Raw genomic sequence first — 15033 nt, 5'->3', positions numbered from 1 at the left:
TTAAAGGGACCGCGGCGCCTTGGAGCGCGTGCGGCGTCGTGCGCGCGCGCGCGGTGTCTCCCCCCCTCCACTCTCCTCACAACCGCGTGCGCGTGCCCGGGCGGGTGGCGGGAACGCCGTGAGGGGAGCGGGGCGGCCCGGCCCGTAAGTACCCGAAGCCCGAGTGGAACCTGGGGTCTCCTCGCGGAACCGCGGGGCCTCCGGGGACCGTCGTCGGCCACGGGGCTCCGCGGGGCGGCCGCAGGTGCTCGCGTTCGGTCCGCAGCCGTTCAATAAAGCCCTCCGCTTCCCTCAGCGACACGCAGCGCTCGGGCGTCCGCAGCCCTCACGGGGTTCTCCTCGCCTCCGCCAGCCTCAGCCCCGCTCCCCGGAGACAAAAAGCGAGCGGGCGGCTCCGGGCACGGCAGGTGGCTGCGAGCAGCGTCCCGAGGCGGGGCGGGGAGCCCGGCGGCGTCCCGGGCGGGGGGCGTCGCTGTGGGGGGAGGGGAGTCCGCGGTGGGGGCGGGGCGCGGGCGGCGGGCGCGGGCCGGGGGCTGCCCCTCCCGGGGGCGGTGCCGTGTCCCGGGCCCCCGCGGAAGCCCCGCCCGGCCGCGCTGTCACTCACCGCCCCGGGGAGACGCTCCAGCTCCGGGGGAGGCGGCGGTGGCGACGGCGCCCGGAGCGGGCCGGGGGGCTCCTCCCGCGCGGAGGTAGAGGCGGGAGCGGAGCGGCCGGGCTGGGCCACCTGGGGCGGCGGCGGACTCGGGGCCGTGCGGCGAGAGGGTTAACGGGGGGGGAGCGGGACGGCGATACGCTGTGCGCCGTGCGAGCAGTCCTGCGGAGATCGAGGTGCCTCGTTCCGGTCCGCGCCGCGTCCCCCGCGCAGCGCCGTGCCCCCGCCGGGGTGCGGCCGCTGCCCGCGCTCGGCTCCGCGCTGTCGCTTCTCGCGGTCCCGCTCCTCCGATCAACTCCGCTCCGGGTTTTCCGTCCGCCCGGCAGAGTGCGGGGCTGCCGCGCCGCTCCCGGGCTCGCGTTCCGTTCCGCGTTTTTGAGGCCGCCGCTCAGCGGCCAGTCTCGCGAGCCCCGGCCCCGCCGCAACCAATGGGGATCCGTCCCTCGCTTGGCGCAGCCAATGGGGAGCTGTCTCCCCCCCACCTCGGGCTGCGGCGCGCTGAGGGCTCCGAGCGGCGCCTCCATTTAAAGGGGCCGCGACCCGAATCCGGGCTCTGGGCAAAACGGGCGGTGCAGCGCTGGGCAGCCCCAGGTACGAACGGCGCCGCCCGCGGGCACCTCCATGCGGACAGCGCGGGGCCGAGGACTGAAAGGCATGGGGTGCGGCGATCACATCGAGGCGCCCTGTGGTGGGGGGCCGTTGCTCGTCCATGGGGGGCGGGGCGGGCGCGTGCGGAGCGGGGTCCGGGTGGGGGGCGGGGTCCCCCCGCAGGATGGGGGGCGGAGCGCTCGCCCCGCGGGAGGAGGCGGGTTTGCCGCTGGGCGAGGGGGCGGGGTCGGCTGTAAGCGCCCCTGCCGGTGGTGGCCGCTGGGGGGCGCCGTATGGCGGGGTGGAAATGTGGCAGCGCCCCCTCGCGGCCACCACGGGGCGGTGAGCTCCGCCGCGCCGAGGCCGGGCGTGCCTGCACACAGCCAGCGCTCTGCTAACGGGAGCGCGGCCCGGTGCGCGTGGTTCCTTGGACACGGCGTCTGTCTGCCCGTCCGTCCGCGAGAAGGTGTGGGAGGCCCCTGAACCCCGTGCATCGCCCTGCTCGGTAGCGCCGGTGCCACGGCCCTGGCTCTGGTTGGCACTGACAGGGCTGGGAGCTGCGTGCGGCCGCACGGGGACAGGCTCAGCTCTGAGATCGCTCGATGGGGTCAGCGTGGAGTGCTGGTGGGGACAGGAGGATCAGCCTCCTGCTCAGAAATGGTCTCTGGGGTCTGCTGTTGTGATGAGCTGCTCCGTTCCTGCTCCTTCCTTCCCTCAGCCCTAGCTCTCATTCAAGGCTGTGATGTATTTATCTCTCGCTGCCACTGCATTCCCCAAGAAGACTTCAAACCTGCCTTCTTTCAGATCACCCTCCGAACCCAGGATCAAACCTGAGATAAGAGCACAGCTCTGCCCCCACCCCCAGGGCTGCCACCTCTCAGTCAGCAGCTGGTGGCTCTGCTTGCTGTACTCCCATACTCTGCCCACACTTCCCCTTCATCTGGGGGATGCAGCTTGGCACAGCCATTGGCGCACAGTGATAGCAGGGCACACCTGTCTCTTGGCAGCCCTGGCACGGAGCGAGGGGTCGAGGCTGAGCCCACAGCCTGCCTTGGGTTGCAGATCCTTGTGAGGTGGCCAGTGGTTTGGGGATGCACGGCCCTGATGGACACGTGTGCTGTCAGAAGCCTCTTGTGTAGAAGGCGGTGAAAGCAAAATGAGGGAAGAATGTGGTTGGCTGCAGCTATGACAATTAGTCTTGTTATCTGAATGGAGATCGTGTTAGGATAGCATTGTTTTAATCTTGGTAGCATGTTCAAAGTGCAAACTTCTTCCTTCCCCTGCTGGCAGCACAGGTTGGGAAAGGGCAGTACTTGAGACCGTCCTTCCCAGCCCTCTTTGGACTCAGCCATTGGTCTGTGCAGTGCAGCATCACTGCAATCAGTTTTACAGCTGCACGGGGGTGAAGCATCCCAAGGCTGACACTGCTTTTAGGGGACCCGATGATGGGGACCTTGTAGAGAAACCTGGGACTGCAGGAAGGGCTGACTACATCTCATCTTGCACTTCAGTCGTTTCGGATCTCTAAGGCTTCTTAAGGAGAGCTTTGTTTTGCTCTCACAGGTACGTTCTCCCTGAGAATTCTCTCCTGTTGTCTCCTCTCTCTTCCCACCATGATAAGTTTCAGGCAGAAAACAGGAAGAGGACAGAATGGGCTTCAGGTCTGCATCCCAGCTGCTCACAGCAGAGCTGCCTTCAGAGGAGGCTGCTGAGGGCTTTGTCTTGTTGAGCTCCGGGGCTGAGCTGCCCCTCATGTCCCTTAGGGCTCCCAATCACTTGCTGTGCATGGAACCCCCCTCTCCTGCTCCCAGGTGGCTGTGACTTCTGTGGGGAAGTCCAGGACTGTGTTGGGTGCTGTGACGTGCTCCAGCCACATTTAGCGACAGGAAGAGAGATGGGCATTTTTCTTGGACCAATCTCCATTTCTGTCTTTTAATCAGCACCTTAAGGTCATTAAGGCAGCTTCTTCAGGTGCTGCTCAAGTATGCTGTGCACCTCCTTGCTTTTTTTGCTGGGCATCAGGTGGTGCTCACACAGGTTTTTAACCCCTTGTGTGTAACAGGGATTTGGCAGATGCTGTCACGTGGCAGGCAGTGAGCCTTGGAAGCAGTGCTGCTTGTTCATTCTGCAGACACAGAGCAGTACAAGTAGCAGGAGTTTTGCTCTCTGACCTGATCTCTGAGTGGAGTTGGTTCTTGAAGCTGAATTGCTCTCCAGACGCCAGGTGTCAACTGCTAAGGCCTCTGTTTTAACACAGCCAAACAAAGAAAGTTGTGTTGGACTGCACGTAGACTTGTTGCTCGTTTCTCTGCTGCAGGGCCTTGACACTTACAGCCTGGGGGATGCTGGTCTCAGGAAAAGATCTGAGAGCATCCGAGCAGCTTCAAACCGCCACCAGGATGGCATCCCTGATGGATAAGTGTGCTTGTTTTTGTTGTCATGGGGTTTAGTGCTGTTACAGAAGTGCTGGATTAATAGCAGATGATGATGGTGTGTGTGGAACGTAGGCAAGTGCCTTTGAAGTGCTGTAAGAAGTCTTCTGGTCAGTGTAATTCCAGACAATTCTGCAAGAATTTGGAAACTTACCTTTCTCCTGCTTGAAGCTAAGATGTCATTTGGGGAACACAAGGTCAAAATTTAGTCTGGCTGGTCCTGCCTTTGAGGAACTGGTAGGGAACCCCTGGTGTTCTACAGCATCCCTGCTCTGTGCTGGAAGGTTTGGGCCCTGTTGCTGCTGTGGATGACTGCTGTCACAGGATCATAGAATGGCCTGGGTTGAAAAGGACCACGATGACCGTTTGGTTCCAACCCCCTGCTGTGTGCAGGTCACCAACCAGCAGCCCAGGCTGCCCAGAGCCACATCCAGCCTGGCCTTGAATGCCTGCAGGGATGGGGCATCCACAGCCTCCTTGGGCAACCTGTGCCAGTGCCTCAGCACCCTGTGTGAAAAACTTCCTCCTCATATCCAACCTAAACCTCCCCTGTCTCACTTTGAAACCATTCCCCTTGTCCCATCACCATCCACCCTCACAAACAGCCATTTCCCCTCCTGTTTATATGTTCCCTTCAAGTACTGGAAGGCCACCATGAGGTCTCCCCAGAGCCGTCTCTCCTCCAGGCTAAACAAGCTCAGTTTCTTCAACCTTTCTTTGTAGGAGAGTTGCTCCAGCCCTATAAGCCCAAGGCCTGCACCCTAAACTGGTGCTCCTGATGGAGAAAAGTCTGGCTTTGGCCTTTGCCCCCTGGTTTGGGGCTGTTGGACAGCCATCATTGGTATCGTGGGGGTTGTCCAGCTTTGACTTCCAGCCCTTGGAATCTTCTTGTGCATTTGTCATTCTGAAGGCTCCTTTGCTCAGGACCTTTTTTTCCTTTAATTATCATTTGCAGGTGTGTCACATCTCCCCATTTCTTTCCATAATGAAGTAGGTTTACCACTGGAAGGTGTTAACATCCCAGCTCTTCCAGCATCTGTCTTCAAGGAGCTGGTGATGGCTTAACGTAGTGCTGTGTGGCAGCGGGTTTGGATGGCACCAATGGTGGTGTGTGCTTTGAATAATGACATTCTGTTCCTTTCTGGAGAATTTTCACTGGACTGAAGCCTGTCTGTAGCAGCACACGTGGTTCCCTGGCGATTCTTTATAAATTAATTTGCTTTAAAATGAGTTAGCCAATCTGTAATAAATGTTTGCAGCGCTTCAATCTGCAGGCCTATAAACTGCCTGGATAAACTCAGATAAATGGCTGTGATGAAGTGAGCTTTTACCCTATCTGTCATTCAAGGTGCAATGGTTAATGAAGACGTGCTGCTCAGGACCATGCTGTGAACGTGTGGTTGGTGACAGCAGGTTGGAAGTGTAGCCTGCAGTCGCTGCCCCTGTGCTGGAGGCAGGCAGTTGCAAGGCAGCTGCACCCTTCTGCATGCAGCAGAGGCTTGCAGGCATTGCAACAACATCATTCTTCGTTTTTTTCTCACTTTCTGATTTTAATTAAATACTTGATGGTGGCTCCTCATTTTTTCCAGGTAGGCCACGTATTCCCCTGCTAACAGTCAGCTGAATAAAGGCACTCAGATGTGGGAGATCTGTGCTGTTACAGCACCAGCGATGTCTCTCGTACTGTTTTTAATAAGCAGGTGGCCAGGTGTTCCTGGCTGTCCCCATTGAGCTTCCTGGTCCAAGAGAAGACCCTTGTGCCCTCTTTGGTGGAAAGCCAGGGCAGGTCTGCTCTTACACACGGTTGGGTTTGATGTTCTGAGCTGCACCCCGTGCCAGTCGTGTGTTGGTGGAATCCCATGGCCTCTCTGGAAGCTCTGGGTGCTGCCTGAGAAGCACTGTGCTGTTGTGCAGAGGGCTTCACCCTCAGCTTACTGCTCCCAGGAGTTACACTTGCTGACTGTTCTGGAGAGGATGGTGCCGAGTCCCAAGTGAGGAGATCCCAAATATTCAGTGGGGCGGCTGCACCCTCTGCAGCTGAGCAGGATTGCAGCAGTCTCTTCTTTTTAGCAGAGTCGTGCTCCAGTGTGCTTCCCTTGTTGCCAGTTATGTGGCTGGAAAGCAGGAGGATTTCAGGCAGACGGAATGAAAAAGGAAGTAGAAATGTGGCAGATCATTTCAGCATCTGCCAGAAACAATAAGCTGTTATTCGTCTATTGGAGGTAGTGAGAAGAGACCTTACCAGGAGGTGAAGTTCACGTTCAGTTGGCAGCATGACTCGCTGTGAAGCTCAGCAGAAAGTCTGGATGAATTGGAAAGCCTGGGGCAAATAAAGCAGTGTTTCTTACCTTGCTGCAGCTCAGCAGCTCTCATTTTCTCAGGTACAGTTCAGCTTCAGAGCAGCCGACAAGGCTGGAAAGCATCCTTCTCTCCTGTCCTATGGGCTGCCTTCTTGATCCTGAGCAGCTGGCAGCTAAAAGTCACCGTGAAGAGTGCTGTCAGGGAGACAGGATTGCAGTGATGGGCAGAGACATTCCTCCTTTCCCACCCAAACTACTTGCAGCATCGTTTTGGGTCCATCGCCACACAGACCTCAGCTTTTCCAGATTATTATAAACAAATAGCAAAAGTCAGCACCTCTCTGCTTCCCTATCTCCTTGTCATGGATTTCTGCTGCAGCACAGCAACTTCTTTTTAGAACAAAATGGCAGATTGCAGAACGAACTGCAACGGGAGCTTTTGGAGGCGCAGAGCATGAACTGCTTCAAAGCAAAGCCACAAGGATTCGTCCGGAGATGTTCTCAGTGCAGCTCAATCCAAGCAGTTCTTCAGCAGCTGATGGTCCTGTTCTGTTTCTTACGCTCTCTCCCCAGGTATCTGTTCTTGTGGCAATAGAAACGAGGTGTTTGAATAGGCCCAGAGCCTGAAGGCAGTGCTGAGGCTTACGCTGTTGGAACCATGTGCTGTCAGTCTATTTGAAGAGCGCGTGGCTAGCACTGCAAGTTGGTTGGTTTTCATAGGCTGCTGCACTGTCCTCTGATTCCTTATGCTCCAGAATTTTTCCCAGGGTCTCTCCATATGGTCAGAACATCACCTCAGTGATGTTCACTGCATCGACTTTCTTTGTTCATTTGGGTGGCTCGACCTTCCTGCTGTATTGCTGTAAGGTCTGCTGTCTGTCTGGGGATGCAGGGAACGGCTTCCAGAAGGAAGCACTGTTTCTATCAGGAACAGCAGAAAACACGTTGATCTGGAGAGGATTCTCACAGCTTCAAATCCTCACGGCCTCCCTTTCAAATGTCTCTGCTTCTGTTTTGCTTTGTTCTTCTCCCTGTCATCCACCTTAAAGCACACGTTATGTTCTGCATTGCTGTGGGATTGGCTCGTTCTGGAGGCTTTGTCTCCCGTGTAGCTGGAGGAAACGAATGGAATAATCAGTCCTTAGTGATGAAATTTGCTGAGATGCTGAAGATGACAACTTCTGTGCTTGTCTGTTGCTGAAGCAGAAAACGTCGCTGTGTTTTTTAGATAAAACAAAGAGATAATGACCTGTAGAATCCAATTCCCCGAGCCCTGCTTAAATGAGATTCAGAAGTCGGGTTCGTTCTCTATCCAAATATTTCCTATTTTGTTCCGAGCGAACCATCTGTGAGGGAGCCTCGGTGATCCTTTCAGGGGGAAGGACGTGAAGAACCGATCAGCCATCACCACTGAAATTATTTCATCCTTCCTTCTGTAATGGTATAGATGGACCGTGCTCACAGTAAGCCCAAACGAGCAGCAACGCAGAATTTTCTGCTTGGGAGCTCGAAACAGTGCCAAATTTAGGATTAGAATGATCCTGGTGCGGGGATAGGCTGCTGCCATATCTTCTGATCACATTGCCTTCCTTCCCCACGGTGTGGAGTTCAGCCTGTTTTGGGGACATGATGCTCCATCGGTTCGTGCTCTGCATCGCCCCTTGCAGAATCCAGCTCCCTTTTCTTCTTCAGCTTTTATCTTTTCGTGGAGACAGAGTGCATCATTAGCTGATATGAATGTAAATGCTTTCTTGCCTCTCTTGGCCTCTCTGCCTGTGGTGCTGCTGGCTTCAGAGCTGGGCTGTGGCTTTGGCCGTCTGCTGGTAGCGGCGAGCATCGCACCTCCCTGCATGGATGCCATGCACAGCCACACTGCTCCTTCCTCCTGACTGCATTGCATGCTCATGCCTACTTCACTGCGTTCTCCCTCTTATGGCTGCTTTTAACATCGTGGGCTTTTCCACTTTCTGCCACCGTCCAAAATTTCCCCCAGCTCTGGGGGAAGTCTTTTCTTAGTCTTAGTTGCTGTTCTTAGTCTTTTCTCGCTGTTCCCTGTCTGAGCATTCACCCACACAGTTATGGGGCTGCATCATAGCTGCAGTTTAGTTAGGACATTGTTTAGGTCTGTCCTCTGATAAAATTCCTGTGTCTCGCCACTCTCTGTCTTGTTCAATACTCAGACTACAGAGATACAGAGAAGTTATTTCTGCCTCTGTTTCAAGAGAAAAGATATTTGGGAAGATAGGTAAAGAGCTAAGAGATGAGGAGAAAGGAGAGGCCGCATGGTTTGAGTCTGGTGAAACACAGCAGAAGGCAGGGATCGGGTTGTTATGCGCCACACAACGGCTGTGAGAAGCCTCCTGAACTGGTGCTCCAAGTAATTTCTGCTATCCCACTGTGTCCTTCATCATAAGCAAGGCTGTTTGCCACGCCGTGCTGAGGGATGTGGATGGTAGAGAGAGTTCTGAAAGACTGGCTTTGCTGAACTGCTGTGTCTTGCTGCTGCTTTTTGGCTTCAGAGTTTTGTAACCTCACAAGGGCTGTGATTGATTTGCTGGTGTCCTGGGTATTGCAGGCAATGCTGCCAGGCCTTGGTTTACTCCAGCAACGTTCAGAAGAGCAGGCAACTCATGCGCCGTTAGATTGGTTTTCATTAACTTGCAAATCTCTCTCTCGTTTCCAGTTGTCATCATCTAAATGGATTCTAGTGAAATTTCGGGGTCTCTGGACCCCCTGTCTCTGCCTGACAAACCACTTGTTGGTGATCTTCCTGCTGACATGGAGTTTGGGGAGGATCTCCTGGGCTCCCAGACGGCTTCTACCCAGGAAGCTTCAGTTCTTCGGCCCCCAGACTGGGATCAGTCCAAGCAAATGACTGCAGACGGGGACTCAGGCCTTCAGGAGGAAGGAGACAGCCTGTCTGAGCAACACAAATCAAATGACCTCAGTCTAGATAAACCCAGTACTGTGTTGGACGTCCTGGAGAAACCTGATGTGTTAGATGACTTGGATGGAACTGCTGGCTCGGTGGAGCTAAATAAATCAGAGGATCTGGATGAGCTGTGTAAGGCACAGCCTTCCCTGGATGGGGAGGGTGGGATGGGGGACTCCTCTGCCATCTCTAAAGAAGCCCTCGTTCCAGAAACACAGAAAGAAGGGGAAGATGCGCCAAAAACTAATTCTGGGGACCTGAAGGAAGATGGTGCTGCTGCTATTCCTGCACTGTCTGATGAAAGCGGCCCCGAATCACCGCCACAGCCTGCGCCTGACTCTGGAGACCTCAGCAGTGCCCCAGCCACAGAAGAAACCACAGCACAAGCCTCGAGTCCGCCGGGAGCCCCTCCACAACTCAGCCTTAAGCAGCCAAAAAAGACGAGGTTGAAGGCACCGAGGAAAAGCTCACCTGTGCAGAGGGAAGGACTGCCGGGGGACGCAGAGGTGGAGCTGAGCCCAGACAGCAGTATGGCAGCTCTGCCCTGTGAGCCCGCGCAGGAAAAGAAAGCAGAGGAATGGAATGACGATGGGAACAACTCACTGAGAGAAAGCACTGGACTGAGGGCAGAGGAAGCTGCGTTACCAGCAGGTAGGTTGTTGTTTCTGCAGGACTTGGCTTCCTCTTGCTCAGAAGGCTGCTGGACTGCACTCCTCTGAAGTTGGAGAGTGCTCTGAGCTCCAGCTTTTCTGTCTTCCTTTACCTTGGAAATCAGTGATGTTACTGACGGACTAAATATGGGAAAAGTGTCTCTCTTATCTGGATTAATGTTCTGGAAGCTGTTCTTTTGGTGTGCACAAGCTCTCACTCTGGTTTTCCTAGCTTTAACTTTGATTTTTAGTGCTTGTGTTAGCTAGGAGCTTCTCTGATAAAGCTGCTGCTGCACATCTTTCTCCTCATCCTTGGGGTCTTTTTTGGAGATGAGGATTTCCGGTAGGTGAAGTCCCACTGTCCAAGCTGGCCATCCTCAGGATGTGCTCAGTCTCCACAGTCATGCAGTTGGAGGCAGCTGCCCAGCCTTTCCCGCATGCAGGAAGGTCTCTCCTGTAAGGACTTCTGCCAGACCACATGTATTTATCTATACCTGCAAGTGGTGGGTTTAGGAGCTTTCCTCTGTCTGAACCCCCCCAAGAATAGCTGGCTCTGTCTGAGGCTATATATGCAGACTGACCCAGAGGAGGGCTGCATTTGAACATCAGTTCTCTTCTGTTGGACAAAAGCAAGATATCAGATTAAAGTTTCTTCTGTGCTTCTGTTGCAGAAGGCCTGTCTCGGAAGGGAAGTGTGCCCCAAACTGAGAAGGTGAGGAGAATACAGTCAAGTACGTATGCTGTGGGAACACTGAGGGTGGCTGACTGTTGCCAGACTCATTGAGACACTGACTGTCTCATCAGCCCTGTGGGAGGGAGTTTGCATGTCTGCAGTGATGGAGTGATCCCTGAGTACTGCCACAGTGCTGCACATGTGGCTTCAGTATGTCTGTCCCTGCCACCCCAGGTGGAACATCATTCCCATAAGGCTGCTTTCCCCTCTCTCCCCCACATGGCCAACTCTTGTCAGATATCTTTGGAGTTTTGCCCTTTTTCAGCTTAGCTAGTGGAAATTTAAAGTTCAGAAATTGAAACTGCACAGTGATCTGGGATATTTATCCGTTGTTGTCCTAGTAAATGGTTAGTCTAAAAATTTCCTGAATCTCTTCTAGGAGAAAAGAAGTGAACGAGCCAGAAGATCAGAAAGCACCAGGCCTGAAACTGTGAACTCTGCTGAGAGCAGTGAGTAATCAGCGTCAGCCATCACCCTTGTTCAGCCCTAGAGCAGGACCTGGACCCAGTGCAAGCAGGCAGTTTGTGTTGTGAACAGGGAGTAAGGACCTCGGGGCTTTCATTTAGATGTTCCTGTTACATAGTGCAGGTCCCTTCACTCCTGGAGTTCCCATTTCAGGATACTTGCCTTTCTCTTGCAGGGTAGGGGAGGGGAGAGTTGCAGTATTTTTGTAGTGGTTTATAACAGTAAGCACCAACTAATGGTAAGATGAAACGCCAGGGATGTTTCCATTCCATCTTCCATTTCCTCAGCCAGAACCTTTCTTCCTTTGCCTCTGTGCCATCAGGCTGCCTGAAGGAAGGTTGCATTTTGGGGGCTTACCTGTAGAAATACAGGAAATCTCTGTCCTCCCTTATGTCCAGTGTTGCAGTCATATTTTGTTACATTTTACTGTAGGTCAGTCGTTGTCTGTGCTGGAGAGGTGGCTGGTATCCAGCTTGTTCCCTTCAGTGTTTACTGGTTCTTATAGGGCTTTCTGTTGTCATGTTTACACTTCAGGCATCCGTTCCACCTTATAACTTTTCCTAGAGGGGAACTTAAGACCAATTTGCTTAAGGACCTTCCAGCTCATCTCCAATTAGAGTATCTTTTCAGGGTCTCTTTATCATTCCGCTTAGGGAGGTACAAAGCATTTAAACGAACCGCAGAAAGATGCCCCCAGACAGCCCCAGCATCCCTCTAAGCACACAACTTTTAGTTCCTGATGGAGAATCTCTTTGCAGTTCCGGTCTCTGACGAGGATTCCGATGCCATGGTGGATGATCCCAACGATGAGGATTTTGTTCCTTTCCGCACCCGCCGCTCCACTCGCATGTCGTTGCGCGCTCAGACGGCTCAGAGAGCTGCCCGTTCCGTCGCTAAGATGACGTGTGCCAACTGCCGGACCCCGCTGCAGAAGGGCCAGACCGCCTACCAGCGCAAAGGACTGCCCCAGCTCTTTTGCTCCAGCTCCTGTCTCACCACCTTCTCGAGGAGGCCGCACGGCAAGAAGATTTGCACCTTCTGTAAAAAGTGTGTGATCGTTCCCTTCTCCTCAGTGATTCTGCGCTCGTCACCCCGCGCGTTTTCCCCACGGCTCTGTGACTCCCATGTTTCCTTTGTCACCCGTGTCACTCTGCCAGCCGTCACCCCGTGTCTTCTTCATGCATTCCCTCCTCCCTCCACTCCCTTTATGTTACTTACTGTCTCTCCCTGCTTGGCTTAATTCCCCTTATCCCTGTCACAGAATCACAGAATCACCCGGGTTGGAAGGGACCTCAAGGATCATGTAGTTCCAACCCCCCTGCCTAGCAGGGCCACCAAACGTACACATTCAGATCAGGTTGCCCAGGACCCCGTCCAACCTGGCCTTGAACACGTCCAAGGACGGGGCATCCACAGCCTCCCTGGGCAGCCCGTTCCAGGGCCTAACTACTCTCCTTGTGAAGAACTTCCCCCTAACATCCAACCTAAATCTAAGTCTGCTCTCACAACAAACTCTTGCATGTTTCAGGCACCACCTGAAACTGGGCTCTGGGCTGGGACAGAGGCTCATGTGGGACAATTCCCTTGGGATAACAGAAATTTCCCTCACTGCAGTTTGCTTAGTGGCAGGACTGGTGTGTTCTTGTGCTAACAAGTCTCCTTTTGATCCCCAGAGAGATCTGGAATACCAGGGATTCTGTGGTTGCCCAGATTGGTTCAGGTGGCTCTTTCCATGAGTTCTGCACCTCCGTCTGCCTCTCCCTCTATGAGGCCCAGCAACAGAGACCAGCACCTCAGTTTGCAGACCCCTCAGACACCATCCGTTGCAGTGTCTGCCATAAACCTGGTGAGGTAAGCAAATCTCTTTCTCTTGTCCTGGATCTGGTTATTGTGACCTCCAGCCCTCAGCCCTACCTGGTTCCATCACTGCACATTTGCTGGGTTCTCCTATGGTGTGAAGCCTTAGCTCCAGAGCTGCCTTGGACTCCCTCCCACACTTTTCCTTCTGACTGTGAGGCAGCTCTTATTCCCAGAAATAAGGCTTCTGCTTCTCCCCACCCTGCAGATCATTGCTTTCTGCCACTCCGCTCTCCCAGTTGCTCTGCTGGCTTTTGGCTGGAGGCCAGCCTGAGTCCCCAGCAGCTCCCAGTGTGGCACTTGTCACAGTTTTAGCGTGACAGCCCATTCTCCCAGGGGTTTTGATAGCAGGGTGCCTGTGTGGGAGAGAGGCCCACGGTGTTCTGTGAGAGTGACAGCAATATTGTTTCTGCAGGTCCAGCATGAGGTCAGCAATGGGAATGTAGTTCACCGCATTTGCAGCGACGCCTGCTTCACCAAGTTCCGAGCCACCAAGGGGCTGAAAACCAACTGTTGTGACTACTGTGGACTTTATATATACAATAAGGGCATGCCCGTGGAGTACCTCTTCCATGAAGGCCAGCAAAAGCGCTTCTGCAACTCTAGCTGTCTCAACAGTTACAAGAAGGTGTGTGGAGTCAGCTGCTGGGGGTTGCAGGAAGGGGGGCTCCTCTTGGGCACTCAGCTCCTTTCTTTGGTTTGGCACAGAATGTTTTATGCAGTAGCAGGCAGCTTGAACCTCCTTGGCCTTCTATTGCTGACAAAATATCTTAAGAGTCTGCTGTGAAGAAACTTTGAAACAGAACTTTGTTATACTGGTTGGGGTCCATCTTGGACCCAAGCACAGGTTGAACACTCAGACACAGCTGGACAGGGCAGTTCCACAGGTAGATGCAGCTAGCATGCTTAGTTGTATCTGTAGCCAGAGTAAACTTCACTCAACTGCCCTGATGGGACTTCCAAGTCTTGTTTTCCTTCGAGTACCCTTGAAGTGAGAAGAAGGGGTGCCAAAGGCGGGTTTTTTGACTACAACCTGAACCTACAGATTGCGAGCCTTGCTCCTCACATCAGGTCTTTCCTGCAGGAGAGCTGCTCTGTGGTGGATGCAGTGGTGGGATGGAGTATGAGGATAGGACCTGGTGTTCTGTGTAAGGTTCCCTGACAGCTCTGTTCTGCTCTGTGTTTGCAGAAGAACACCCGAGTCTATCCTTGCATGTGGTGCAAGACGCTGTGCAAAAACTTTGACATGCTGCCCAATGTGGATCGCAGTGGCAAGATGGGACTGTTCTGCTCCATTTGCTGCACTACCTCCCACAAAGTGAAGCAGTCAGGCTTGGTTGGTAAGGACCCTCATACAGTGATTTCGTCACCTTTCTACTCAACTCCTGTCTTTGTACTTGTTATTGCTTGTAGATAAGACTGGAAAGAATGTGGGAAGGTGTCTGGGGAGGAGTCCAGGGTGATAAATGAAAGAGATGTGGAGAGAGAGGTACTCATTGCAACGTGTAGCCATCGTGGTGCTGAGGGGTAGTGTCTGTTGCTGTTCCTAAGGATGCAGGAGGCAGTTGTAGTACCGCACTGTGCTGTCATTGTCCTCCCCATTACGTAGATTACCACTGTGTTCAGGAGTGGGTATGGCCTCTGATGACTGATGCAAGTAGTGCAAGCTGTTTTGTCCAAATTTCCATATAGCCAGTATCACTTATTTGAACCAGTCTGCTTTCCATCCATGTTTAACATTTCTGTCCTAGCAGAATCTGGTGCTCTTAGTTTCCTGGTGTTCTTGTCCCTTCGTTTTTTGTAATAACTTGACTGAGGATGAGTGAGTAGATTGCATGCCATCCTCAGAGTCTAGACCCGTGTCCTGTGCTGCTGCCCTCACCAATTCCTATCTGTTTCATCAGGTCCCCCTAGACCCTGCAGCTTCTGCAGAAAGAGTTTATCTGAACCCTGCTATTACAACAAGACAGACCGGGTTGTCTACCAATTCTGCAGCCCCAGCTGCTGGACCAAATTCCAGGTACTGAAAAATCCTTCATGCTGGGCTGGGCCCTAGAGCTCCTGCCTCTTTTCACACGTAGCAGAGGCTGCAGCTTCTTCAGGCTCCTCAGGGGGTGTCTGTAAGAAAATCTCTACTGAAGCACAGGCATTCCGATGACTGCAGTTGCTTAATTCCTTGGTCTTGGCCCCACCTTCCCCTCACTTCATTTGGAATAAGACTGGCTGTAATTCTCTCCAGTCTATCAGGTTATGCCACGTAGGAGTACAGCACAGAGCTGCATTGCATGAGCAGTTTGGAACATAGCGGCCTTACAGGTGTGCTGCAAGTAAGCTAGCAAAGCACCATGGGCACCTGCTAGAATGGAAAGAGGCAGAGCTGCTCTCTGAGCCAGGGATCACCAAGAAACAGAAGTCTTCTAGGTC

At 53.7% G+C, this 15033-nt stretch overlaps 1 protein-coding gene across 5 annotated transcripts in view; it reads left to right on the top strand.

The window, feature by feature from the left end:
- ZMYM3 (zinc finger MYM-type containing 3) overlaps nt 1-15033 on the top strand; it is a 30360-nt gene that overhangs the window by 117 nt on the left and 15210 nt on the right. Inside the window, exons 1-9 of one of the 5 annotated variants that reach the window (XM_052673629.1) lie at nt 14-144; nt 8656-9555; nt 10226-10266; nt 10667-10736; nt 11511-11799; nt 12426-12603; nt 13025-13237; nt 13799-13949; nt 14514-14629. In XM_052673629.1, coding sequence (XP_052529589.1) covers nt 8670-9555; nt 10226-10266; nt 10667-10736; nt 11511-11799; nt 12426-12603; nt 13025-13237; nt 13799-13949; nt 14514-14629 — 1944 coding nt within the window. In that variant the 5' untranslated portion in view covers nt 14-144; nt 8656-8669. Of the gene's footprint in view, nt 1-13; nt 145-581; nt 690-1140; nt 1244-8655; nt 9556-10225; nt 10267-10666; nt 10737-11510; nt 11800-12425; nt 12604-13024; nt 13238-13798; nt 13950-14513; nt 14630-15033 lie in introns of those variants that run through there. The other 4 variants (XM_052673628.1, XM_052673627.1, XM_052673631.1 and 1 more) reach the window with 4 other exon arrangements.

This window comes from Tympanuchus pallidicinctus, unplaced genomic scaffold (assembly GCF_026119805.1).
Source record: "Tympanuchus pallidicinctus isolate F22 unplaced genomic scaffold, pur_lepc_1.0 scaffold13, whole genome shotgun sequence".
Classification (NCBI taxonomy): Eukaryota; Metazoa; Chordata; class Aves; order Galliformes; family Phasianidae; genus Tympanuchus; species Tympanuchus pallidicinctus.
This window is presented reverse-complemented; position numbering and strand designations above follow the sequence as displayed.